At 43.3% G+C, this 26,275-nt stretch overlaps 2 protein-coding genes across 3 annotated transcripts; one reads left to right on the top strand and one right to left on the bottom strand.

Moving 5' to 3' along the window:
* Window positions 1-1,076: 1,076 nt before the first annotated feature.
* Window positions 1,077-2,156, bottom strand: MRPL57 (mitochondrial ribosomal protein L57). Its single transcript, XM_062195406.1, has 2 exons — window positions 2,079-2,156; window positions 1,077-1,867 (listed from the first exon to the last, which is right to left on the bottom strand). The coding sequence occupies exon 2, from the start codon at window positions 1,860-1,862 to the stop codon at window positions 1,554-1,556; it is 309 nt and encodes a 102-aa protein (XP_062051390.1). The 5' UTR covers window positions 1,863-1,867; window positions 2,079-2,156; the 3' UTR covers window positions 1,077-1,553.
* A 40-nt stretch (window positions 2,157-2,196) lies between these two features.
* Window positions 2,197-22,137, top strand: SKA3 (spindle and kinetochore associated complex subunit 3). 2 transcript variants are annotated; one of them, XM_062194544.1, is made up of 9 exons: window positions 2,197-2,400; window positions 3,747-3,808; window positions 3,914-4,079; window positions 7,311-7,716; window positions 11,010-11,095; window positions 13,306-13,391; window positions 15,783-15,986; window positions 17,412-17,539; window positions 17,978-22,137. In XM_062194544.1, the coding sequence occupies exons 1-8, from the start codon at window positions 2,298-2,300 to the stop codon at window positions 17,535-17,537; spliced, it is 1,239 nt and encodes a 412-aa protein (XP_062050528.1). In that variant the 5' UTR covers window positions 2,197-2,297; the 3' UTR covers window positions 17,538-17,539; window positions 17,978-22,137. The 2 variants fall into 2 exon arrangements, with proteins under 2 accessions (XP_062050528.1, XP_062050529.1); XM_062194545.1 differs by having other exon boundaries at window positions 2,374-2,454.
* The last annotated feature ends 4,138 nt before the right edge of the window (window positions 22,138-26,275 follow it).

Raw genomic sequence — 26,275 nt, 5'->3', positions numbered from 1 at the left:
TTTTTCAACTGAATTGTTTCGTATATTAAATTGTATTTCTAAGGGCCAGTGTTGTGGCACAGGTTAAGCCACCATCTGAAAAAAAGTATGACCACTACACTAAAAAAACTACAAAGTGTTGCCAAGAGAAATTAGAGGCCCTAAAGAAATGGAGATTCTGTGTACATTGGTCAGAAGACTCAATATTGGTAACTATGCCAGTTCTACCCAAATTGAAATGAATTTAAATGCCATTCCAGCCAAAATCCCAACAGTCTATTGTCTGAGAACAGAGGGCTAGATTGACTGATTCTAAAATTCACAGGAAAACTCAGAAGACCTCAAACAAAACAACTTTGAAAAAAATGTTGGAAGACTTACACTACATAGTTTCAAAATGTAAAGCAATGGTGATCAAGAGTGTATGATTGGAGGCCGGCGCTGTGGTGCAGTGGTTAATGCCCTGGCCTGAATTGCCTGTATCCCATATGGGCGCTGGTTCGAGACCCGGCTGCTCCACTTCCGATGCAGCTCTCTGCTGTGGCCTGGGAAAGTAATAGAAGATGGCCCAAGTCCTTGGGCCCCTGCACCCACGTGGGAGACTTGGAAGAAGCTCCTGGCTTCAGATCGGCGCAGCTCTGGCTGTCGCGGCCAATTAGGGAGTGAACCATCAGATGGAAGACCCCTCTCTCTCTCTCTGCCTCTCCTTCTCTATGTAACTCTGACTTTCAAAGAGATAAATAAATCTTAAAAAAAAAAAAAATTTAAGAGTGTATGATTGGTGCCTGTATTGTGGCACAACCGGCTGATCTGCTGCCTCCAATACCAACATCCCGCACCAGCACCAGTTCAAGTCTCAGCTGTTCAACTTCCAACCCAGCTCTCCCTGCTAGGCCTGGGAAAACAGCATGGATCCCAGTACCTGGGCCCCTACAACCAAGTGGGAGACCCAGATGAAGCTCCTGGCTTCAGCCTAGCCTAGCCTTGGCTGTTGGGACAATTTGAGTGAACCAGTGGATCGAAGATCTCTCTCTCTCTCCCCAACACTCTCTTCCAAATAAAAACAAATAAATATCTCTTAAAATACATGTAAAAGGTTTTCACTTAAAAATTCTTTTATGTAACATTCTGAAAAACACTCTTACTTCATTTAAATGTCCATTTTTAGTAGTCAAGTCACAGAGGAAAATGCCATTTTTAGGAGTATGTTTAGCAGAGAATGATCATATTTAACTTTGAAGATTATCCAAGCAAGGTAAGCAAACACGATGCCAGATAAGGCCACGAAGCATCACAGATTTAAGCAAAGACCCCAAATTGGGTTTGTAGCTTTATTACAACTTTCAAAATACACTTTATCTTATCTGTGGCTCAGGAAATCCCAGATATCTTCCTAGCAGACTAAAAAGTGAACACAACTGTCCAGTGCTTCGGGAGTTTTAAGCCCCAGACAGCTCATACACGGCTCACTGTGCTATGGTCCAAAGCTTCCTGCTTCTTCTCGGAGCTTTTCAGTCCCGGGACCAGACAGGACGGTCCCGTGAGCCATCAAACCCAAGGGCGACGGCTCAGGGTTAGGACCACTTCTTGGTGACATTGAGATGGTCGAGCTGGTCTGCAACGAACCTATGCGGGGGGAACTTGGAGGTCCTGGCCGCCTTCAAGGCCTCGAAGGCCTCGGCCCTGCGCGCCGCGGCGTGGCCGTACTCCTGCTCGGCGCTCATGTAGGGCATGCTCAGCCAGTAGTGGTTCTCGGCCTCGATCTCCAGCCGACGGATCATGTTCTGCTTCGCAAACACGGACACCAGCCGCGGCCGCCGGTGCTTCCCACTCCACTGCCGGCCCGGAATGCGATTGCGGCGGAGCAGCGCGGTGAGGAACATGCTGCCTGCCGAGGAGACGCGAGCTGCAGGTGCGCCGGCCACGGCGGAGGAGGCCGGTGGGCCCCCGGGCCACGCGCCAGCCTCGGCCAGGCGCCGCCCGGCTCCCCGCGAGCGCGCACCGTCCCCCCTCCCCGGAAGTGGGGGACCCAGCTGGGTCCAACAGGGGGAAAAAAAGGGAGACCCCGCAGGAGAACCTCCCCACGGAAAGCCACTGACCTCCCGCGTTCTTCAGAACTGCGCGTCTCCCACGCTGACGCGTACCGGAAGCGCCCTGGAGCGTCTTCGCGCGAGACTTCGTTCTGGCGAGAGAGGACTTCTGCGCTTGCGCAGAATCTGGACGCGTCCGTCGCCTTCAGATTCAAACCAGTGGCGGGTTCTGAACGTGAAGAGCTGGCGTCCGCTCGCGCTTAGAGTCTTTCTCTGTTGCCCTCACCCATGGACCCGATCCGGAGCTTCTGCGGGAAGCTGCGGTCTCTGGCCAGCACGCTGGACTGCGAGACGGCCCGGCTGCAGCGAGCGCTGGACGGAGACGACAGCGGTGAGTGACGGGGCCGCACCCGACCGGCCCCCGCGTTCAGCCGCGGTGGCTTCAGTAAGTGCTCATATCCATCTGGAAAACGAGAATGGGTCTGGTCCTTACCTCGTGCCGTACACAGAAATAAAGTCCGGGTGTTGTGGCTCTAAATGCAAAAGGCTAAACTGGTAAGCTTTTAGGAGAAAGCGTCAGAGATACCTAGTGTCATTGGCAAAGATTTTTAACGTAGGATGCAATGGAAAGGAAAAAGATAGTGTTTTGATATGTCTGACAAGAGATTTATAGCCAAAGTGTGTGAAGACTGCCTACAAGTTAAAAGAGAAAGACAATGCAGAGAAAATGTGAAAGTCTTAAATTAATACTTCAAGAGAAATTATGTTCAGGTGGTCACTCATGTACGAAAAAACATCTATTAGTCACCAAGAAAAAATGCAAATTAAATCCCAATGCAGTACCAGGGTCACTGAAAGAAAAAGTAGAAAAATACCAAGTGTTTGCAGAGATGTGGAATAAATGGAGCCCTCCATGCGCTGCTGGTGGAAATGTAATTTTAACAGGCACGTGGGAAAACCGTTTGACAGTATATAGGAAAGTTAAGCATATACATACCTAATTTATACTTCAGCACTTTTCCTTTAGCAAACAAAAAAATGACTATACTAGCACCAAAGACATGTTATAGGAAGTTCAAATCAAGAGTCTTTAAAATAGTCCCAAACTACACAAAATCCAAAGTCTATCTGTTGATAGAACAGAATAGATTGGATTAATTTGATACAGTACAATCTATCTATATATATATATATATATATAGATATACAGAGCAATGGGCATGGGTGGATTTGATTATGAACAGAGAGGAATGTCAAACAATATTGAATGACATAAATCAATCACAAAAGATTACATATTGTATGAATCCATTAAGTAAAGTTCATAAACAGATGAAAGCACTTCCTGGGTTTGGAAATCAGGGAAATGTTTACCTTTAAAGGGAAGGGAGGGACTGAGAGAGGACTGAGAGAGTTTTAGAAATCCTCCCTCCTTGGTTCTTGAGGTGAGAGATGTTTCTGCAGGTATGTTCACTTTATAAAGTTCAGCAAAAAAATAAATAAATAAATAAAGTTCAGCAAGCTATATAGTTATGACCTACATACTTTTCTATGTGTATGTTATAATTCAATAAGCATTTTAAAGAACAGCCTTAATATGTTTCTTAGGAATTAATAGGACATAAATTTATAAATAAGTATCTACAAGGATTTTATAATTCTCAGTAACTATACTAAATTCTCTTTTTATTTCCCTTATATTTATTGGATTTTTTCCTTTCAATGTTCATATTGAAGACTTTGAAGATTATCCAATGAGAATTTTAAATGGCCTTCATTCAGAAGTCCAGACTCTAAAGGTACCTTCTACACTGTTGATTTTATCATTTTCTGTGGTCATTATTTTAGCCAAAGTAAACTGAAACGTTACAGAAATTATAATTTATTTTGTTTCTTCATTAAAGGATGATGTCAGTATTCTTCTTGATAAAACTAGATTGGAAAATGAAGAAAACATTAGTTTCATAAAGACAACAAAAGTAATGATGAAAAAAAATTCAGTGGATATCATGCAAATAAAAGAGTTTTTCCAGAAGTATGGCTATAATCCACGTGTCAAGAAAAATTCAGGTTTGACTAACTTTCATTTTATTGCATTTGTTTTAGTGTTCAGGAGGGCAACATGATTGAGACAAGTGTTAGCTTGACAATGGTTTTCATTTCTGACTGCCATTATGCAACTGTGATTTGACAAACATCTGTTCAGCAGTCACTGTGCTAATCTGTGGTGCAATATAAAGATAGTCCCATTCTCCTTTCCAAAATGCTAGATGAGAATTAACAGTGTTGGATGAAAGAATTCATTCAGCTGTTCAAATGAAAAAGTACAAGATAAATCTGCGTGACTTAGGATTGGTCATTTCTAGTCAGTGCTGCAAAAAAAAAAAAAAAAAAAAAAAAGCTGAGAAACCTTAAGGAATGCTATTTCATTTTTCCTGTTCTCAGTTTTCTCTTTTGTGGAATGAGAGATTTTGGCTGTCTAAGTTAATAAAGTCCTTTTTTAGTTCTAAGATTTTATGAGTGGTAGTAAAACACAGTTGTTTGAAATTTGGAGCTAAACTGCCTGAGTTCAAATCTTTATTGCATCACTTACGTACTGTATTATCTTTGGCAAGTTACGTAACCCATGCATCAGTTTCTCATCTGGGAATGGTTAATATATCTACCTCAAGAAGTTATATAAGGACTAAATAAGATAAAATCTACTTAGAGGCCGGCGCCGTGGCTTAACAGGCTAATCCTCCGCCTTGCGGCGCCAGCACACCGGGTTCTAGTCCCGGTTGGAGCGCCGGATTCTATCCCAGTTGCTCCTCTTCCAGGCCAGCTCTCTGCTATGGCCCGGGAAGGCAGTGGAGGATGGCCCAAGTCCTTGGGCCCTGCACCTGCATGGGAGACCAGGAGAAGCACCTGGCTCCTGGCTTCAGATCAGCGAGATGTGCCGACCACAGCGGCCATTGGAGGGTGAACCAATGGCAAAAAGGAAGATCTTTCTGTCTCTCTCTCTCTCATTATCCACTCTGCCTGTCAAAAAAAAAAAAAAAAAAAAAAAAATCATCTACTTAGAGCAGTGCCTGGTTTACCATTCACCCAGTGTTAACTGCTGCTATTGTTTTGCCCATACCTCTGAATGACTACCTTAAATATACTTCAGTGTCTTCATTTCCATTTTGAAAATAACCAGTGAACATAAATAAAGCATTAATTAAATTCAATAAATATGTGTTGAGAATGTGTGAAAGGTATATTAAACGGTTCCCCTGGTAAAATAAAGAATTTCGTTGACTTTGGTGTGAGTGAGCCATGGGTTCAGACTGGTTCCACCAGATGCAACATGTGTGACCTTGAGCAAATTCTCTAAATCGCATTTTCTTTTTTTTTTTTTTTTTGACAGGCAGAGTGGATAATGAGAGAGAGAGAGACAGAAAGGTCTTCCTTTTTGCCATTGGTTCACCCTCCAATGGCCGCTGCGGCCGGCGCATCGCGCTGATCCGAAGCCAGGAGCCAGGTGCTTCTCCTGGTCTCCCATGCGGGTGCAGGGCCCAAGGACTTGGGCCATCCTCCACTGCCTTCCCGGGCCATAGCAGAGAGCTGGCCTGGAAGAGGGGCAACTGGGATAGAATCCGGCACCCTGACCGGGACTAGAACCCAGTGTGCCGGCACCGCAAGGCGGAGGATTTAAATCGCATTTTCTTCGCTTTGAAAATGAGGAAGATACTACTGTGTCCCTGTGGAGTAGTGATAACGGTGATAAATGTATTGTATTGTGTTAAATGTAATAGTATGTTTTTGGCAACTCTTTTGACATTCTTCAGAATGCACAAAACACAATGCCAAATAAAGGCCTAAAGCCATGAAATCTATTAATGGTTAGGAAATTACATCTCTTTCAAATGCTATTATTTTCTCAATTAGGCTTTCGATAGAAGTGTTGCAAACTGATGTAAGATAAATATCTCTGTCAGCAGTCATTCTATTTTCTCACAGGCATCAGAAATTAAAAAATCTAAAATAATATACCTTTTGGGAAATCTAGAATACAATTGATACCACACTGTAATTAATGTTATAAAATGATAGAATAGCTTCAGAAAGTATTAAGAAAGACCAGTAAATCACATTAACTGAAGAAGTAAGGAAATTGGACTTTCACTTGTGGGTATTGATTTTTTTATTTTTTAGCACTTTAAAAAAAAAAGATTATTTATTTGAAAAGGAAAATTACAGAGAGGGAGAGACAGACAGAGATCTTCCATCCACTGGTTCACTCCCCAAATGGCAGCCACAGGGGCTGAAGCTGGGCCGATCTGAAACCAGGAGCCGGGAGCTTCTTCCAGGTCTCCCACGTGGGTGCAGGTGCCCAAGGACTTGGGCCATCTTCTGCTGCTTTCCCAGGCACATTAGCAGGGAGCTGGATTGGAAGTGGAGCTTCCAAGACTCTAACCTGCGCCCATATGGGATGCCGGTGTGGCTTTATCTGCTGCACCACAGTGCTGGCTCCTCTTTCAGCACTTTAAGTTGCTTTCTTCCTCTAATGTATCATCAAAATAGGATTGGGGCGGGGGTGGGCAGGTGCTTAGCTTAGAGGTTAAGACATTGCATCCCACATCAGAGTGTCTAGGTTTGAGAACTGATTCTACCCCCTGACTCTAACTTCCTGCCATTGCTGACCCTGAGATGCAGTGGTTATGGCTCAAATATGGGATTCTTGAATTGAGTTCCTGCCTCTTGGCTTTAGCCCAGCCTGGTTTCACCTGTTGCAGGCATCTGGGGAGTGAATCAGTGGATTGGAGTGCTCTTTCATTCTCCCTCTCTCAAATATATAAATATCAGGGCAGCCATATGGTACAGTGGTTAGGATGCTCCTTGGGTCATCTGCTTCCCGTAGCAGAGTGCCTAGCTTCAAGTTCCAGATCCACTGCTGATTCTAGCTTCCTGCTGACGTGCACAAGAGGCAATAGCTGTTGAATACCTGTTGCTCATGTGGGAGATCCAGGTTGAGATCCTGACTCGTGGCTTTGACCGGGCTCAACTTCAGCTGTTGAGAAGTGAACCAGAAAATTGGGGATCTGTCTCTGCTTTTCAAATAAAATAAGTGAAAATTCATCAAATGCATAAATAAAAAATGTTAAAGAAAAAGAGATACATAATAAATTTATTGGAAGGACAATTGAAATAAAAATTTTAGAGAAATTTTTTGCTGAGTTGAGAAATTTCAGAGGGAGTTATTTTATTCTGTTTTAGTAAACAGAAGATTTCCTTTTTAATGTTTGACCGCATATTCTCTTTCAATTTTGTTCCTAGTGTGTGAACAAGATGGTGTTGACTCTGCCACAGAGTTGCCTCAGTGTGACAGTTTTCAAAAGCCTGATGGTGATTTGTCTGATCCTCCTGTTCCAAGCAGTTCTGTTTCTGAGAAACCTCCACGTAGTCCACAACTTTCAGATTTTGGACTTGAGCGGTACATGATATCCCAAGCTCTGCCAAACCCTCCACAAGCAGTAAACCACCACAAGGAGGAGCCCAAAATTGTAACTCCACCTGTCAGTCAGTCAGTAATTAATGTACTCAAAACTCCAAAATGTGCACTGAAGATGGATGATTTTGAGTGTGTGACTCCTAAATTAGAACATTTTGGTATCTCTGAATATACTATGTGTTTAAATGAAGATTACACAATGGGACTTAAAAATATAAAGAATAATAAAAGGTAAGCCGCTTTTTATAAAGTCTCCTTTTACTTTCTGAATCTTTTATTTATTGACATTTGTCCTAGTGGAAATGTTTCAGATAATGTCTTTCCTTTTTAAAGTTTTCAGGTACTTCATATTTTAAACCTCTCTAATCACCAGTTCTGTCAGTAAAATGTGAGCTCTTGGTTTCCTAAAGTGAATTGCTATATAAGGAATAACAAGAGCCTCAAAATAGATGGCATTTGTAGGGATAAAAAACAGTATAAAACAGGACCGACACTGTGGCATAGTGGGTAAAATGGCCGCCTACAGTGCCGGCATCCCAAATGGGTGCCAGTTCTAGTCCCGGCTGCTCCTCTTCCAATCCAGCTCTCTGCTATGGCCTGGGAAAGCAGTAGATGGGCCAAGTCCTTGGGCCCCTGCACCCACATGAGAGACCTGGAGGAAGCTCCTGGGTCCTGGCTTCAGATTGGGTGCAGCTCCGGCCATTGCAGCCACTGGGGAGTGAAACAAGATGGAAGACCTTTCTCTCTCTCTCTCTCTCTCTCTCTCTCTATCTCTCTATCTCTCTGCCTTTCAAATAAATAAATAAATCTTCAAAAAAAAAAAAAAGGTCTAAAAATAAGTGGGTAAAATTAGTAGGAATTTGTTATTAATTTGGCACACTGATTTGGGAAGACAGGAGGATCTAGGATAAATCCCAGATTTCTGTTTTGTTGCCCAAGTTATTGCTAAGGAAAACAGCTAAGATAAAAATATCTGCAGTGTAGGGGAAAAGGTGATGTGCTTACATGTTGGTTTTTGAGGTGTCTGTATACATTTTTATTGCTTCTTAAATTTAGGTATTTTACTATGTGTTTGAAGCTCAGTGACGAATTCAGTGCCAGACTAAAGCATGAAAATGGTGATTAAAATCTTAAGAGTTACAATGCAAATGGCATTTATCAAATTAGTCAAGGAATATAGAATGTTAAATCCTCCTTTTTTTTTGTTTTTTCTTAATTCAAAAGACAGAGAGATAGAGGCAGATAAACACAGAGAGATCTCCCATCGACTTGTTGACTCTCCCAAATACCCACAACACCCAAGGCTGGACCAGGCCGAAGCCAGGAGCCCAGAACTCAATCCGGGTCTCTCACATGAGTGACAGGGACCCAAGTACTTGAGTCATTATCTTCTGCTTCCCAGAGTGTGCATTAGCAGGCAGCTGGATCAGGAACCAAGAGCTCCAGTATGAGATGCGGGCATCCCAAGCAGCAACTCAACTCGTGCCAAACACCCACCCTGAGTTATAGTTCCTGGTACAAACACTGACAAAACCCACAAAAGGAAACCATGGCCCAACCTAATTAATGAGTACAGATATGAAAATCCTAATTAAAATAATTTAAAATTGAGTTCAACAGAACTTTTTTTTTTTTTTTTTAATTTATTATTTCAAAGAAAGAGAGAGGACGAGACACAGAGAGAAAGAGATCTTCCATTCACTGATTCACTCCTCAAATGGTTGAAATGGACGGGATTAGGCCAGGCCAAAGCCGGGAGCCAGAAACTCTATCCAGGTCTCCCATGTTGGTGGCAATGGTTCAAGTACTTGGGTCAGCTTCCACTGCTTTTCCAGGTGTATTATCAGGGAGCCAGATCAGAAGAGGAGCAGATAGGACTCAGACTGGCACTCATGGGATGCCAGTGTTGCAGGTGGTGACTTAACCCACTGCACCACAATGCCAGCCTCTCAACAGAATATTAAAAGTATAATGGACGTCTTTCATGTTAAGCTTATTAAACTAGTTTAACTTATTAAACGAGTTTAATTTTGGGAACTCATACATCATTTCTATGATTCAGTAAGAAAAATAGATAATCTCAGTAGATGTCAATGAGAAATTTGCTAAAATTTGACACCTGTTCTTTTAAAATTCTTAACTGACGGATGCTTTATAATATGGTAAACAATATGAATGTCTAACGTAATAGTGAAGCTGTCTGTCACCAGTATTTAACATTAGTCTTGATACTCTGGCCAATGTAATGAGATAGGGAATAGAGATAAGTATTTCTGTGTTGTGCATTTCATATAGTTATATAAGACAACAAAAAATGCTTCCCATATTTAATAACTAGTTGGTAAAAAAGTGGAAAAAAATCCATTCAAATTTTCTTTTCCTTTCCTTTCCTTTCTTTCTGTTTTATTTGAAAGGCAGAGTTACAGAGAGGGAAAGGCAGAGGCAGAGAGAGATCTTCCATCTGCTGGTTCACTCTCCAAATATCCACAATGGCTGGGGCTAGGCCAGGCCTCTCCCATGTGAGTGGCAGGGATCTATTTTAACTGGGCTTGTTAATGTTGAGAAATAATTTCAGAAAACATTATATGCAGTAATAATAAAGACATAGAAAATAAATGTTTTCATAACGCTCATTGGCATTAGTGAATGGCTGTGTGTATAAAAAGAACTCACGAAATTTTTCTTAAAGGAAAATAATTAGAAAGTGCAATGATTGATATGTATATCACTATGATTGTATGTATATGAATTTCAAAAATTATATGAAATCACATGGATAAGTAGTTAAACTACTGAGGAAATTTAGGAAGAAATAATCTCTGAACAGAGAGGAATCCCTAATGGAGAAGCTTCCATAGAGGACTACACAGATACTAGCTGTTTTCTATATCTTAAACCAGACAGTGATATGTAGGAGTTAATTTTTAAATTTATTTAATTTTCACACATTATATACACATTATTTTGTATATATTCTGTATTTTACATACACACTTTAAAAAAATGTTTGCATAGGCTATGAAGGGCAGCATAGCTCATTACGTTCCAATTCAAAACTGGAAACTTAAGTGAAAATCAGTCTTGAACCATGTTATATTATTCAGAGACACTTTTCCTTTGTACTGATATTCTAGACATCTCTGTAACTGGCTAGGACAGCCTCACTAAGATGACAGGATCAATCCTTTAGTTTTAACAGATACTTAATTTGTATCTGTATACTGATTGTAAAATTCCACTTTATGGTTTTGAAGCTGAAGAATTACGTATTTCCTATATTTGAACTAATGAGTTGAACATATGGCTTTATTTAAGTCCCTGTTCTTAACCCACTTCTCTAAGTCATGATCGTCAGTAGAAAATCATTTTTAACCTCTTTTGAACCATGGATATCTATCTATATATTTCAAAGATTGATTCTATGAGAATGCTATTGCATAAAGCAGATGTGATGATAAAATTTTCCCCCAGAGGTTTAATATTAACATGTCTTAACATTATAATTCCTCTATGAATCTTATCAGGGAGAAGACCACAGAAACAGAACACACATCTAGTGATAAACTTTTTGCCACTCCTGGTCCCATAATCCAGCAGCTGCAAAAATGTGGTGAGTGTAAAAATCAAGTTATTTCTAAATTGTACTCATTCCAGATGATCTTTGCACAAAAATGGTCCTTTCACTTTAAACATTCTACTAACCATTGAGTTAAGTACCATTCCATTCAGTTCAGGATGATTTCATCCAAGAGAAAGATAAAATTTTCTGATATGTTTTTAATACTTTTCCTGGCCGGCACCGCTGCTCACTAGGCTAATCCTCCGCCTTGCGGCGCCGGCACACAGGGTTCTAGTCCCGGTCGGGGCACCGATCCTGTCCCGGTTGCCCCTCTTCCAGGCCAGCTCTCTGCTGTGGCCCGGGAGTGCAGTGGAGGGTGGCCCAAGTCCTTGGGCCCTGCACCCCATGGGAGACCAGGATAAGCACCTGGCTCCTGCCATCGGAACAGCACCTACCGCGGCGGCCATTGGAGGGTGAACCAACGGCAAAAAGGAAGACCTTTCTCTCTGTCTCTCTCTCTCTCTCACTGTCCACTTTGCCTGTCAAAAAAAAAAAAAATACTTTTCCTGATTATGTACAGTATTTGGTTTTTTTGAAGATTCATTTCTATTTAATTAAAAGGCAGTTACAGAGAAAGAGATCTTCCATCCACTGGTTTGAGTCCCAGCTGCTGTATTTCCGATCCAACTCTGCTATGACCTGGGAAAGCAATAGAGGATGGCCCAAGTCCTTGGGCCCCTTCACCCACATAGGAGCTCCTGGCTCCTGGCTTCAGATAGCACAGCTCCAGCTTTTGTGGCCATCTGGGAAGTGAACCAGCAGATGGAAGACCTTCCTCTCTCTCTCTCTCTGCCTCTCTCTGCCTCTCTCTGCCTCTCTCTGCCTCTCTGTAACTCTGCCTTTCAAATAAATAAATAAATCTTTAAAAAAAAAAAAAAAAAAGGCCGGTGCTGCGGCTCACTAGACTAATCCTCCGCCTGTGGCACCGGTACTCCGGGTGCTAATCCCGGTTGGGGCACCAGTTCTGTCCCAGTTGCCCCTCTTCCAGTCCAGCTGTCTGCTGTGGCCCAGGAAGGCAGTGAAGGATGGCCCAGGTGCTTGGGCCCTGCACTTGTGGGAGACCAGGAGGAAGCACCTGGCTCCTGGCTTCGGATTGGTGCAGCGTGCTGGCCATAGCAGCCATTTAAGGGGTGAACCAACGGAAGGAAGACCTTTCTCTCTCTCTTTCTCACTGTCTAACACCTTTCTCTCCCTCTCTCTTTCTCACTGTCTAACTCTGCCTGTCAAGAAAAAAAAAAAAAAAGTGACACAGGTGAGACCAGAATCTGTGCCCATAATTTTCCAAATTATGCTTTTAATAGTTTATTACTGTTATATCTGTTTTTTTTTTTAATTTTAATTTTTTTTATTTTTGACAGGCAGAGTGGACAGTGAGAGAGAGAGAGAGAGAGAAAGGTCTTCCTTTACCGTTGGTTCACCCTCCAATGGCCGCTGCGGCCAACGCACCATGCTGATCCGATACCAGGAGCCAGGTGCTTCTCCTGGTCTCCCATGCTGGTACAGGGCCCAAGCACTTGGGCCATCCTTCACTGCACTCCCGGGCCACAGCAGAGAGCCGGCCTAGAGTAGGGGCAACCGGGACAGAATCCGGCGCCCCGACCTGGACTAGGACCTAGTGTGCCGGCACCACAAGGCAGAGGATTAGCCTAGTGAGCCGCGGCGCCAGCCTATATCTGTTCTATAACAGAACTATCCATTATTGTGTATTGCTGTTGTACCTTGCAACCTTGGTGAACTTTTATTAATGCCAATAATTACATATGTGTTTGCAGTGGGTGCTTAATCACTGTATAAGTGCTACTTGGGGCCCCACAAGCCATATCAGAGAGACTGGGTTGGATTCCTGGCTTTCCTTCCAATTTCTGCCTCCTGCTAATATGCATCCTGGGATGGCTCAAGTAGTTGTGTCTCTGCCACCCACATGAGAGACCTGGATTGAGTTCCTGGCTCCTGGTTTTGGCCTGGCCCAGCCCTAGCTCATTGGAGGCATTTGAGGGAATGATCCAGCAGATGAAAGATCTCCCTTCCTCTCTTTCTCTTTTGCTTTTCAAATAAATGAAAAGTTACATATGTGAAGCACACACTGTAGTTATTTTTTAAGTAATTAAGAATAAAGTACACAAATTACATTGTCAAAGCTTATAATTTAAGAGTTTAAATCTTTATTTCAACTTGTAATGCCTATTGTATGTGTCTTCTAGATACCGAGTACACAAAATCCCCCTTGGCGCCCACATTCTGCACTCCTGGCTTGAAAATTCCTGCTACAAAGAACAACACAGCTTTGGTAAATTCCAGACTCAGTCTCTTTAAGAAGTTTACACTAATGTAGCTGTTAGAAGCATATTTATAATACATTTCCAGAGGGTAATTTAGCAGCATAAATTAAGAGCTTTAAAAATTTTTCATAATCTTTAGCCATGTCTCAGAATTTGTTCTAAGGCAAGTTAGGACAAAGATTTATAACAAAGAATGTATAAGAGGGAAGAACAGCATTAATTATAAGGGAAAAACATGAGAAACAATATTAATATCAAATGACAAAGGGGAAGCAAAATACAATAAGGTGTATACATAAGATCTGTTATCATTCATAATTATGGTCTTAGGCTTTGAAAAACAGAACATAGAATGTTTTCAAGAAATACTTAATCATATGGGAAATGACGTGTGTGTATGGGTATACACATACAATATATACCTGTATTTTATTTTATGGAAAAAGATTGGCTAGAGGTGCTGGCGTTGTGACGTAGTGCTTGAGGCCACTGCCTGCAATACTGGCATCCCATGTGGGTACCGGTTTGTGTCTCAGCTGCTCCACTTCCAGTCCAGCTTCCTGCTAGTGGCTTCCTGCTAGTGGCCTGGAAAAGCAGCAGAAGACAGGCCCCTGCACCCATGTGGGAGACCTGGGTGTGGCTCCTGGCTTTAGTCTGGCCCAGTGTTGGCCATTACAGTGAACCAGCAGATGCAAGCAGGTATCTCTCCCCCCCACCCTACTCTTTCAAAAATAAATACATAATATTTTAAAGGTTTTTTTTTTTCCAGTTTGGAAAACACTGATTTATTTAATTATTTATTTATTTGAAAGGCAAAGTTACAGAGAAGCAGAGAAAGAGATCTTGGCTGGCGCCATGGCTCAACAGGCTAATCCTCCACCTAGCAGCGCCGGCACACCGGATTCTGTCCCAGTTGCCCCTCTTCCAGGCCAGCTCTCTGCTGTGGCCTGGGAGTGCAGTGGAGGATGGCCCAAGTGCTTGGGCCCTGCCACCCCATGGGAGACCAGGAGAAGCACCTGGCTCCTGCCTTTGGATCAGCGCGGTGCGCCGGCCGTGGCAGCCATTGGAGGGTGAACCAACGGCAAAAGGAAGACCTTTCTCTCTGTCTCTCTCTCTCTCTCTGTCCACTCTGCCTGTCAAAAAAAAAAAAAAAAAGAGATCTTCCATCCACTGGTTCACTCCCCAAATGGCCGCAACTGTTGGAGCTCGGCCAATCCGAAGTCAGAAGCCAGGAGTCTCCTTCAGGTCTCCCACGTGGGTGCAGGGGCCCAAGGACCTGGGCCATCTTCTGTTGCTTTCTTAGGCACATTAGCAGGGAGCTGTATCCAAAGTGGAGCAGCTGGGACTCAGACCGGGTGTATATGGGATGCTGGTGCTGCAGATGGTGGCTTCCCCTGCTATACCACAGCACTGGCCCCCTGAAAAACTAATTTTTAATTTTTATAACTTGTACTTAATTTAAAATTAAGTAGTCTCATGTGGCGTTTAACTGCTGTGCGGGATGGTACAGCTGTAGACAAATAGTGCTGTGTTATCAGTTAAGAGTTTCAGGTAACCATCCATTTACATTTAGTCTACTCCTTATGTTTCCATTCACATGGAAAGCATCCTACTGACGTGACACTCCTGGCCTTTCTCCTCTTAACCACCCTGACCCTAGGAGATGGAGTTACTTACCCAGTTGGTCAGTTTAGTATGATTAAACTGCTAAGCTTACTTCAGAGCTCCTTTCTTCATGGGAGCAAGCCTGCCTGCTTGAGGGTATGTGGTAACACTTTGCCCACACATGCCAGGATTTTCATCTGGCCGAGTTTAGTGTAGTCTGAGACAAGGTGGGTGAGTCCATCTAAACCTGGTGGTTTAGTTAAAAAAGTCCATTTAATCCTCATGTTAAGTTCTAACTTAACTAGCCTTTTCTAGTAATGCTATTTCCTTTCCTTTTTTAAAAAAAGATTTATTATTTTTCATTTGAAAAACAGACAGGTGGAAGGAGGGAAGGGAAGAGAGAGATCAATCTTTTATCTACTGGTTTTCTCCTGAAATTCCAAAAACAGACAGGACTGGACCAGACCAAAGCCAGGAGTCAGGAACTCTGTCTCGTTCTCCCATGTGGGTGGCAGGGAGCAAAGTAGTTGGGCCATCATCTCTCTCTGGTCTCAGTAGCAGGAAGCTCGATGGAAAGCAGAGGTGGGACTTGATTCCAGGCACTCTGATTTGGGTTGCACCAGCAGCAGCTTAACCTGCTGAGCCACCATAGTATCAGTTTCAGAACTTGATCATGGATGGAGTCATTCTGAGGCCCACTTGAAGACCCCAACAGAACTAACAATTAACTAATAATTTTTGTTTATTGCATTATTTTATATTACTGTAATTTAATGACTGCTTTTATCTCATAGGTATCCACAAATTTTCCATTATCAAAAACAAACAAGTCATCAAATGATTTGGAAGTTACAGATTGTACTTCATTAGTTTTAAATTCAGACCAGTGCTTTGAGAATTTTGCAGATCCCTCTTCTCCTACGATTTCTTCTTATGAGAATCTGCTCAGAACACCTACACCTCCAGAAGTAACTACAATTCCAGAAGATATTCTCCAGGTATTTTTCCAGGCTATTTTTTCTGATATTCTTTCCAAAATTAATTACGTAAAGACCTATGACTGGCCGGCGCCATGGCTCACTAGGCTAATCCTCCACCTGCGGCGCTGGCACTCCAGGTTCTAGTCCCAGTTGCTCCTCTTCCAGTCCAGCTCTCTGCTGTGCTCCAGGAAGGCAGTGGAGGATGGCCCAAGTGCTTGGGACCTGCTCCCGCATAGGAGACCAGGAGGAAGCACCTGGCTCCTGGCTTCAGATCGGCGCGCTGGCTGTAGCAGCCATTTGGGGGGTAAACCAACGGAAGGAAGACCTCTCTCTGACTCTCTCTCACTGTCTAACTCTGCCTGTCAAAAAAAAAAAAAAGAATATATCCTAAGATATCAGTAAAATATTTATTCTCCTTCTTTATCTTTACTGCTTTCCTGAGAGATACAAGAATTTGGGTGAGGAAGGAACATCTCTTGTCATTATGGGAGTTTAAGTTTATATTTCCCTGTGGTTGATTCTTTCCTCCATATTTCTGCATGAAGGGAAAGAAACTTCTTTATGCATGAAAAAAAATTGGTGATATTTCAGATTCTTCTTTTATAATCTTTATAACTGATGACCTTTCTCTTGAGCATTCATTTCAGATTTTTCCTATGTATATTTCCCCTAAATCTTTGTAGAAGCTTAATTTGCTTGCTTGCTTTCTTTCTTTCTTTCTTTCTTTCTTTTTTTTTTTTTTTTTTTGACAGGCAGAGTGGATAGTGAGAGAGAGAGAGACAGAGAGAAAGGTCTTCCTTTTTGCCGTTGGTTCACCCTCCAATGGCCGCTGCGGCTGGCGCATCTCGCTGATCTGAAGCAAGGAGCCAGGTACTTCTCCTGGTCTCCCATGCGGGTGCAGGGCCCAAGGACCTGGGTCATCCTCCACTGCCTTCCCGGGCCATAGCAGAGAGCTGGCCTGGAAGAGGGGCAACCGGGATAGAATCCGGCGCCCCAACCGGACCTAGTACCTGGTGTGACGGCGCCGCAAGGCAGAGGATTAACCTGTTAAGCCACAGCGCCGGCCCTTAATTTGCTTTCATGACTGTATTGCTACTGAGTGCATATTGAAAAACTTTATGCACTGGTAAAAAATAATTCTTAAGAGTTTTAAATAATCTATGTCTTCAGATTTTCCAGGGCTTTTCTTGAACATTTTGTAACATCTTCCACATTTATATTGATCATATAACTTGATACAAAAGAATTTTCTTGGTTCTGCTGACAACTAGGAGGGCAGGGTCGGTACCATGCGGGAGTCAGGAATGAGGAAATGGCCGGGAGACTCACCCCATTTCCTGCACCTTGTTTTCTATCCCTGTTGTATCCAAATGGAAACCCTCGGAAATAGGGAATTATGCATGTGTACTGGAAGTACTCAAAAAAATTTTATTTTTGTTTTAGATTTTAACAAAATACAATTCAAAGCTGGCTACTCCAGTAGCTGTTAAAGCAGTGCCAGCCAGGAAAGAGTTCCTCAAATATGAAGGACAGAACATCCGGGATATTGGCAACAAAGAAAACTGGTGAAAGTGAGTATGTTACTTTCTGAAGAAAGTACACATGCTATTTGAGAAGGGCATTTAAAAATTCAGATTTGATAAGCCAGTCCCAAAGGGACAAATATCGTATGTTCTCCCTGATCTGTGATAACTAAGGAAATCTGTAGAAGGGAAATTGTCACTTTGAGAAGCAATGACTTGTACAGCCCTTGTCTTGACTTTTGAGAAACAGGTTTTTTTTTGTTTGTTTGTTTTTCTGAATGGAGAATGGGAATGGGAATGGGAGAGGGAGGATGAGGTGGCGTGGGAGGGCAGGTATGATGGGAAGAATCACTATATTCCTAAAATTGTACTTATGAAATTTGTACTCATTCAATAAATGGTTTTCTTTGGGAAAAAAATTTAACATTTGAGTGGTAATAAAAATTTTACTTTTAATTGATAATTTTTATTTATATCTGTTTGCAGAAATTCTAGTGGATCCATCTATTATAAAAACTGTAAGGAATCAGAAGAAGGCATAACTGGACTTATTCACGTTTCCCTATGGCTTCCCCTTTTAAAATCTAATCCGGTGTAATGAGCAACATGGACACTGCTGTCGTATCATGCTTTTAATGAAGTTTTGATTCAGTTCAACCTCGATCTTGTTGACATGTAGCATTGTATCATTGATAACAATTACCCTGCTTAATCCAACAGAGCAGAGTGGTTTAAGTAATATTAGGAAGTAGGGCAATAATTTTAAAAATTTGAATGCTATTGTTTGATCTCTGAATAAGGCCACCCACTTCTCATGGCTATGTAGTTACTGCCGTCTGTTAGCTCTGCCTTTCTCCTCTCATGACAATCCCAACGTCTTCTATACCTCTTGCTTCACTGGTATACTTTTAAGACTGTTGCTGGATGCAGATAACAGAAGCACAACTTCAACTAACTTAGGAAAAGAGGAGGAGTTCACAGGGGTAAAGTGCACTATGACCCTTGAGGAGGAGGCGGGTCAGACAGTTGGAAGCAGGGCTCACAGCTCTCTAGCCGTGCACATCTCCTCAGCTTTGCGCCCTGTGTCACATTTCATTCACTTTGGCTCCTTCCCCCATGTGGCCGCTGACCTCCGAAGCTCCACTCTTCAGCTCAGCCACCCTGAGCAGCCCAAGCTTCAACTCCGTCCTAAGGTTCTGATGACTCACCCTGGGCCAGAGGCCCTCGTGTGAACTCTCAGATGCGGCCACAGAAGTCTCTAGGGTTGATAGCTTCAGACTGTCCTGACCTGTCCATTCAGCATAAGATGCCACCCACTTAAGTACAACTGGAAAGACGTTGTCCAAATGCTAACAGTGCTGTTAGAGAACTTCTCAAATAGGAAAATAAGGACCTGGCCTCCTGTGAAAACTGGGTAAAAATGTAAGAAACAACTGACAAATATCAGGGTGTGGTGCTTCAAAGGCGTAGTTTTGGGAACTCTGATGAAACAAAGATTAACCTCTTTTATAAGACTGTGCCTTAGAGTCAAATGGAGGACGTGTCACAGTGTGCTATGCTAATTTTGCGAGGTAACTGTCACCAAAACAAAACCTGGTTCATTTCCTTGATCTAGGAATTACTGTGTAATGCTAAGTGTAATTGTTGTTAAATATAATGTAAAAATTATTTTTGAGAGATTTAATCTCTCAAGGTAAAGGCCTAGTCAACATTATATATGCTGATGACTCCAGAATGTGTGTCAGCCTTGCTTCAGGACTTACCGTGTGTGTATGTGCATCTGGAGCTGGAGGGACTGCTGGGGGAAGGAGTGTTCACAGCGTACACAGGCTACAGGAGGGAGGGCACAGTCATCTGGCAAGGGAGACTGAGAAGAGGCCAGTAAGGCAGGAAGACAGGCTTCAAGGAGAGAGATTCTGTCATCATTGCTGAGAACTCTAGCAAACCCAGGACTCAGAACTACATCTGCTGCATCTGGCGAAGTTGAAATTACTGAACACTGGTTAATTTTGATAATGACAGAAGTCCTGGGAAGGATAGAGAGAACAGAAGTGGGGGGGTAAAGACGATGGCTTTGGACAACTCTGATGGTTTTGCTGAAGAAGGAAGACAGCAGCTAGACAGGAGATAGGGTACAAAAAGGTTTTGTTTTTTTTTAAGATTTATTTATTTGACAGGCAGAGTTGGGGTGGGGGTGGGTATCTTCCATCCACTGGTTCATTCCCCAGATGGCCTCAGTGGCTGGAGCTGGGGCAATATGAAGCCCTGAGTTTCTTCCAGGTCTCCCATGTGGATGGCAGGGTCCCTGGGGCTTGGGTCATCTTCCCCCAGGTGCATTAGTAGGGAGCTGGATCAGAAGTGGAGTGGCCAGGACTCGAACTGGGGTCCATATGGGATGCTTTACGTGCTATGCCACAGCACTGCCCCAGCAAAGAGGTTTTTAAAGATGGACAATAGATGGATACCTACTTCTGACTGTCCGTGAGGCCATGACATGGCCCCACAAATTCAACTTTTCCAACTTCCCAACCCTTACCACCTTCCTCCTATAATCCTCGGGACTGTTGGGATCTTTCTGGTATTTTCCACAGCTCTTAAAATGAAATCCAAGGGTCAGGCATTGTAGCACAGCAGGGGTAGGCTGCTACTTGGGATGCCTGCACCCCATATTGAAGTGTTGATTTTAGTCCTGGCTGCTCCACTTCCATCCAGCTTCCTGTTAGTATGCTTGTGAAGGCAGCAGAGTCCACAAATACTTGGGTTCCTGCCACTGACATTGGAAAGCCAGTGGAGTTCCTGGCTCCTAGCTTCAGCCTTGCCCAGCCCTGCTCTTAACAACATTTGGGGAGAGAACCAGTGGATGGAAGATAGATCTCTTTGTCTCTGCTCTCTGTCACTGCCTTTCAAATAAATCTTAAAAAAAAAAAAAAATCCGGCTGGTGCCGCGGCTCAATAGACTAATCCTCCACCTAACGGCGCCGGCACACCAGGTTCTAGTCCCGGTCAGGGCGCCGGATTCTGTCCCAGTTGCCCCTCTTCCAGGCCAGCTCTCTGCTGTGGCCGGGGAGTGCAGTGGAGGATGGCCCAAGTGCTTGGGCCCTGCACCCCATGGGAGACCAGGAGAAGCACCTGGCTCCTGGCTTCAGATCAGCGCGGTGCGCTGGCCGCAGCGGCCATTGGAGGGTGAACCAATGGCAAAGGAAGACCTTTCTTTCTGTCTCTCTGTCCACTCTGCCTGTCAAAAAAATCCAAGACCCTTAGCACAGCCTACATGAACCTGCATGATTGGACCACAGCTGCTGACACTATTCACACACACCCTTCCCTTTCTTCCCTTCCTCAGAGCCTCAAATGTCCTGCCCCACTCTACCTAGAATACTTTTTCCTGCCCCCTCTGCTTTGCTAGATCCCTCTCCTGCTTAAGCAGTGGACACCCACTATTGCCCTTAACACATAGCTCTCCTCCAGGATCAACCTAAGCACCATCCCAGCCCCCTGCCCACACCAGGCACAGCTGTGACTGCAGCCAGTCAGTGAGACCCAATTCTGGGACCTTGGGGAAAAGAGCAGCATGCTTCTTTCCCAGAGATGCAGAAAGACCCTTAGCACTGCTGGTCTCCATCTTACCGCCATGAAGGGACAGCCTGCCCAAGGAAGCCCACTTAGTCTGAGGGGTGACTGCGGTTTAGTGCGGTGAGCAGCTGAGCCTCCTTGTGGTTAAGCTATCTGGAATTTTCTGGTTATTTCAAACTTTAAAGGGTCACATGTCATTTTATCCAAGACTTAATTTTTAGCCTAAAAGAGGTCCTTCTAGTTCTCAGTGCCCTATTCTCATTCATCATAGTATCTGCACCTGTAATGAAATTATTATGGTATGCATTTATTGAGCAAGGTTTTTATTTCCTTGTATTCATTACTCTGGTACCACACAAGTTAAAATATTTATTGATGGAATTAATGGTAACATCAAGCAGTTACTATGCCAGGCATGGTTCTAAATGCTTTGTGTTTATTCATCTTTTTAATCTTACATTTAGTGGTATCCACATTCCAATGAGAAAATTAAGGCTGTTAACAATTGACTTTCCCCTCCCATGTCCCGTTGCCCACCCAAGTCTTGTTGGTTTGTCAAGCCCAACTGATGTCTCTGATATCTCTGGCATATCCCCTCCCCTACATCCTCTGCCAATACCCTGATTCTCACCTAGATTATTGTGATAAAATCCGACGTTTCTATCTGCCAGCTCAGTACATAAGAAATGCTCCACTGATCCCAAGTTCTGTCATTCCCTCTTTTGCTCTTGCTGTAAACTTTATCTGGAGTACAAATTCCACTACTTTAAAAGCTGGACATGGAGCTGACACTGGGGCATAGTGGGCTAAGCTTCCACCTGCAGTGCCAGAATCCCTTATGAATGCTGGTTCCAGTCCCGGCTGCTCTTCTGATCCAGCTCTGTGCTGTGGCCTGGGAAAGCAGTCAAGATGGCCCAAGTGCTTGAGTCCCTGCCCCTGCGTGGGAGACCTGAGAGAAGCTCCTGGCTCCTGGCTTCGGATGGGCTCAGCTGTAGTCATTGAGGCCATCTGGGGAGTGAACCAGCAGGTGGAAGACCTCTCTCTCTCCCTCTGTAACTCTGCCTCTCAAATAATCTTAAAAAAAAATTTTTTTTAATTCTATTCTAAAAGTTGGACAAGGTGCCAACACCATGGCACAGTGGGTTAAGCTGCTGCTTGCAGTGCTGTTTAGAGTTCCAGATGCTCCACTTCAATTCAGCTCCCTGCTGGTGTGCCTGGGAAGGCAGTGGAAGACAGCCCAAGTCATTGGGCCCCTGTCACCCACATGGGAGACCCAGAAGCAGCTCCTGGCTTCAACCTGGCCCAGGAGCTGTTGCAGTCATTTAGGGAGTGAACCAGCAGATGGAAAATCTGTCTCTGTAACTCTGCCTTTCAAATGGATAAATAAATATTTAAAAAAATAAGAGCATTGGGCCGGCACTGTGGCATAGTGGGTAAAGCCACCACCTGCAGAGTCAGCATCCTACATGTTCAAGTCCCAGCTGCTCTACTTCTGATCCAGCTCTGTGCTATGGCCTGGGAAAGCAATAGAAGATGGCCCAAGTCCTTGAGCCCCTGCACCCATGTGAGAGACGCGGATGAAGCTCCTGGCTCCTGCCTTCAGATCGGCACAGCTCCGGGCCGTTGCAGCCATCTGGGGAGTGAACCAGCAATGGAAGACCTCTCTCTTTTTCTCTCTGCCTCTCTGTAAACTCTGCCTTTCAAATAAATAAGTCTTTAAAATAAATAAATAAGAGCTGGACAAGCTCAAATGCCATCTCCAGGGCAGCTTACATAACCCTGACGTAAACAACATAATCTCTTCAGTTGTTATTTATGTCTTAAGATTTTCCTGTCCATGTTTCTCCTTACTAGATTGTAAGACTTTCTGAGGAAGAAATCTGTTTGTGTCAGATGGATCTTTGTGTCACCAGGCCAGAACACCTGGTAATAAAAGCAGATACGGAATTAATGTTATTCCCTGCAAATAGTATAAGGAGAATTTAAATAATCGGGAATATTGCAAATTCTCTGCAAGTTTCCAATGTCCTTAGAATTTACATGATTTTAAATTGCACTTAATTTCATTAAATCCTGTGAAATTTTAAGAGTAGGTTGTTACTGGGCTGGCACGCCAGCCTGGGTGGGACTGGAAATTCTGAACAGCCAAAGGCACAAAGTGAGAGATTGGAAGTTTTTTTCCGCTTTATGACTGACATCCACTGAACACTCAAAGTCCATTAGGCTCTCCTAAGCACTGCTTCACTGGCTCCTCCCAACAGCTTTATGAGGTAACACGTCATATCTTTCTGTAATAAAGTCTGCATAAAATCCTGAGGCTAAGGATTTCTGCTTTTTAAAATTGCTCTTAGGTTTTGGCTTTTTCCCCTCAGGGCTTCTTTGAGGGCAGGGGGAGGTACCTATGTTAGCTGCCTATGATTAATCCTTTCTACCAGAATATACTTCAAGTTTATTCCACTGCAAACTCCAGGAACTACAGCTATCGGAAAAGCAACCTCTATCTATCCCAGCAGTAAGTCAGAACAGGTGGACTTTCTGACTGTTAACCACTCAGATGAAACCATGACTGTATTTTTTCAAAGAAAGACAGGTATTTTTGGCATATATAAAAACCGAATAGAGCTGGCGTGGCACAGCAGGTTAAGCTGCTGCTTAGGGTACTGGCATCCAGTATTGGAGTGCCAGTTCGAGCCTCAGCAGCCCTCCTGTTCTAGCTTTCTAATGCGCCTGGGAAGGCAGCAAAGATGGTGCAAGTCTTTGGGGCCCTGACACCCGTCTAGAAGACCTGGATGGAGTCCTGGACCAGCCCCAGCTGTTGTGGCTCTTTGGGGGAAGAGCTTTCCGACCCTGTCACTGTTTCAAATAAACCTTAAAAAATAAAGCAGGTCTACTGGCTTTGAGAGGACTGTTCCTGGGCAAATGTAACAGAGTTAACTTCACTACAAGCACATTGTCAGTATGGTGTAGGGGGAGCCAGACTACAACGTAGTAAGGATAAAAAAAAAAAGCCCAGTTCTGAGCTATGAGCCTGAGGAGCCACTATGGCACCGTGGGTTAAGCCATTGCTTGATGCCCATTATCAGGCTTTCAGTTCCAACCCAGCTTCCTGCTAGTCTGAGAAGGCCCAAATACTTGGACCTCTGCCACCCATGTAGGGGACCAGGATGGAGTTCCTAGCTCCTGGCTTTGGCCTAACCCAACTTGGCTATTTGTGGCCATTTGGGAAGTAAACCAATGGATGGAGATCTCTATCCCTCTACCTTTCAAATAATTTTTTTAAAGCCTCAATCCCATCTATAAATGGAAACTTTAACCTTTCTATCCTAGCTGTAAATGTTAATACAGGAAGGACTTACATCCTAATTATAAGCTGAGTTTTAGAGTGTTGTCTTCTCAAGTTAAACAAAAACCAAAAATCCTGTTGCATACAACAGGAATTCGTGTCCAAACAGAAAGAGGTAAGGCAAGTTTAGCTACAGAGTTTAAATTTTAGAGAATTTTAAATCCTTAATACCTCTTTCCCCCTCAATTTATACCCGCCCCTCCTGTGCATGTGTGTGTAAACACATGCATACAAAGTTGACATCTGAAATATCTGAGTCAATGATTAGAGTGTACTAGTCTGGGGGGCAGTGGTGTGGCACAGCAGGTTAAGCCGCAGCCTGCAGTACCAGCATCCCATGAGTGCTGGTATTAAGTCCCAGCTGCTCCACTTCCAATCCAGCTCATTGCTAATGAGCCTAGAAAAGCAGCAGCAGACGGCCCAAGTAGGAGACCCAGTTGATGCTCCTGGCTTCAGCCTGGCCCAGCCCCAGGCTATTACAGCCATCTGGGGAGTGAACCAGTGGGAGGAAGCAGTTTCTCCTCCTCTCTCCCCTGCATAATTCTGCCTTTCAAATAAACCAATCAATACCAGCTTGGTTTTTATACACTGAGAAAATTGATACATAATAAATTTCAACTCAAAAACACCTATGAGCAAGTGAGGCTACGAAGGGCAGGTAACTAAAGTACTGAGCAAGACACTGATGTGGTCACTATTTGATATTTGAGTAAACAGCTGTTAATATTCAAAGCCATACTTAAGTTTTTTGCTTTTTAGCATTGTATTCAGTAACAGTCACTAGGTATTCTCTAACGATCCTTTCAGCAAAAAATTGAAATTTTTAAAGGAAAAACTCCATGATAGAACTAAGCAAAGATTAGAATTTGACAAACCAGCTAAACCACTTTAAACTAGTGGGAGAATGACCTGAAATTACAGGACAGCCCATTTTAAGAGTTCACATCCTATGAAAAACTGGCTTCTGTAGGCCTTTGATTTAGTTCCCACCCTCCTGATCTGCATGGAACATCAGGCCTTTCCCACCCAGAAATAAGAAAGGAAAGTTAGGTTTATCTTAACTTTATGGCCTATAGGACTCAAGCCTATGTAGTCCAAAATAATTTGGGTTTGAGGCAGAGTACAGCACTGAAGGGGCGTTAAGGTCTAGGCTCCACTCACCTCTGCCACTGTTGATTAGCTTCGCAACAGGGACACTAAGTCTACACAATCATTAGATCTTAAAGGGCTGAGTTTGAAAATACAAGTAAAAGCTAGTGCAATTTTGAGAATCACCACTAGTGCATATATTTTCATTTGGGGATACACACTTTCAATCTGTTGTAATAGACTGAAAGTACCACCCAGTGTCATGTGGTCTATAAACTTCAAAATGAGAACCATGGAAGAAGACAGAGATCAGTTTTGACTAAACTGTTTATGGCTAAATTAACTAGTGTGTGTGTTTTTTTTTTTTGACATCTGTCTGGTACTAAGTCCTTAATATTTAATTTTCACAATCAACAACAAAAAAAACCAACTTGATGTGGAGCTACTGGTTCAATCCAAATTTCAAAGTTTTGCATCATTGGTCTTAAGCACTATGTATGCTATACTGCTTCTCCAATCAGACGCACACAACAGGAGGATCTCCTCCATCCTCATCCTTGCCAATTCTCTGTTGGTTTTACAATGCCTTTCATTCTCTCCATTTTCAGATCTTCAAGGTAAACCTCTCCACCCTTATCCTAAGTTCTAACTGGTTCATTGCCTTCAAAACCAGCCCTCCCACCAACCCCCCCCCCCCATTTTTAAAACAGAAAGCCCTCTTTGTGGCACCTCTTTTATACAACCTTTTATGTCACTGCACCCTGATCAGGGAAGGCCAA

The sequence above is a fragment of the Lepus europaeus genome, chromosome 6 (assembly GCF_033115175.1).
Source record: "Lepus europaeus isolate LE1 chromosome 6, mLepTim1.pri, whole genome shotgun sequence".
Lineage (NCBI taxonomy): Eukaryota > Metazoa > Chordata > Mammalia > Lagomorpha > Leporidae > Lepus > Lepus europaeus.
This window is presented reverse-complemented; position numbering and strand designations above follow the sequence as displayed.

Bases quoted from the DNA above. Each gene is read 5' to 3' on its own strand.
- SKA3 (XM_062194544.1), top strand. From the start codon at position 2,298: ATGGACCCGATCCGGAGCTTCTGCGGGAAGCTGCGGTCTCTGGCCAGC. The intron at 11,096-13,305 runs GTGAGTGTAAAA...TGTGTCTTCTAG, and splicing joins CCAGCAGCTGCAAAAATGTG to ATACCGAGTACACAAAATCC. The intron at 13,392-15,782 runs GTAAATTCCAGA...TTTATCTCATAG, and splicing joins CAAAGAACAACACAGCTTTG to GTATCCACAAATTTTCCATT.
- MRPL57 (XM_062195406.1), bottom strand. From the start codon at position 1,862: ATGTTCCTCACCGCGCTGCTCCGCCGCAATCGCATTCCGGGCCGGCAG.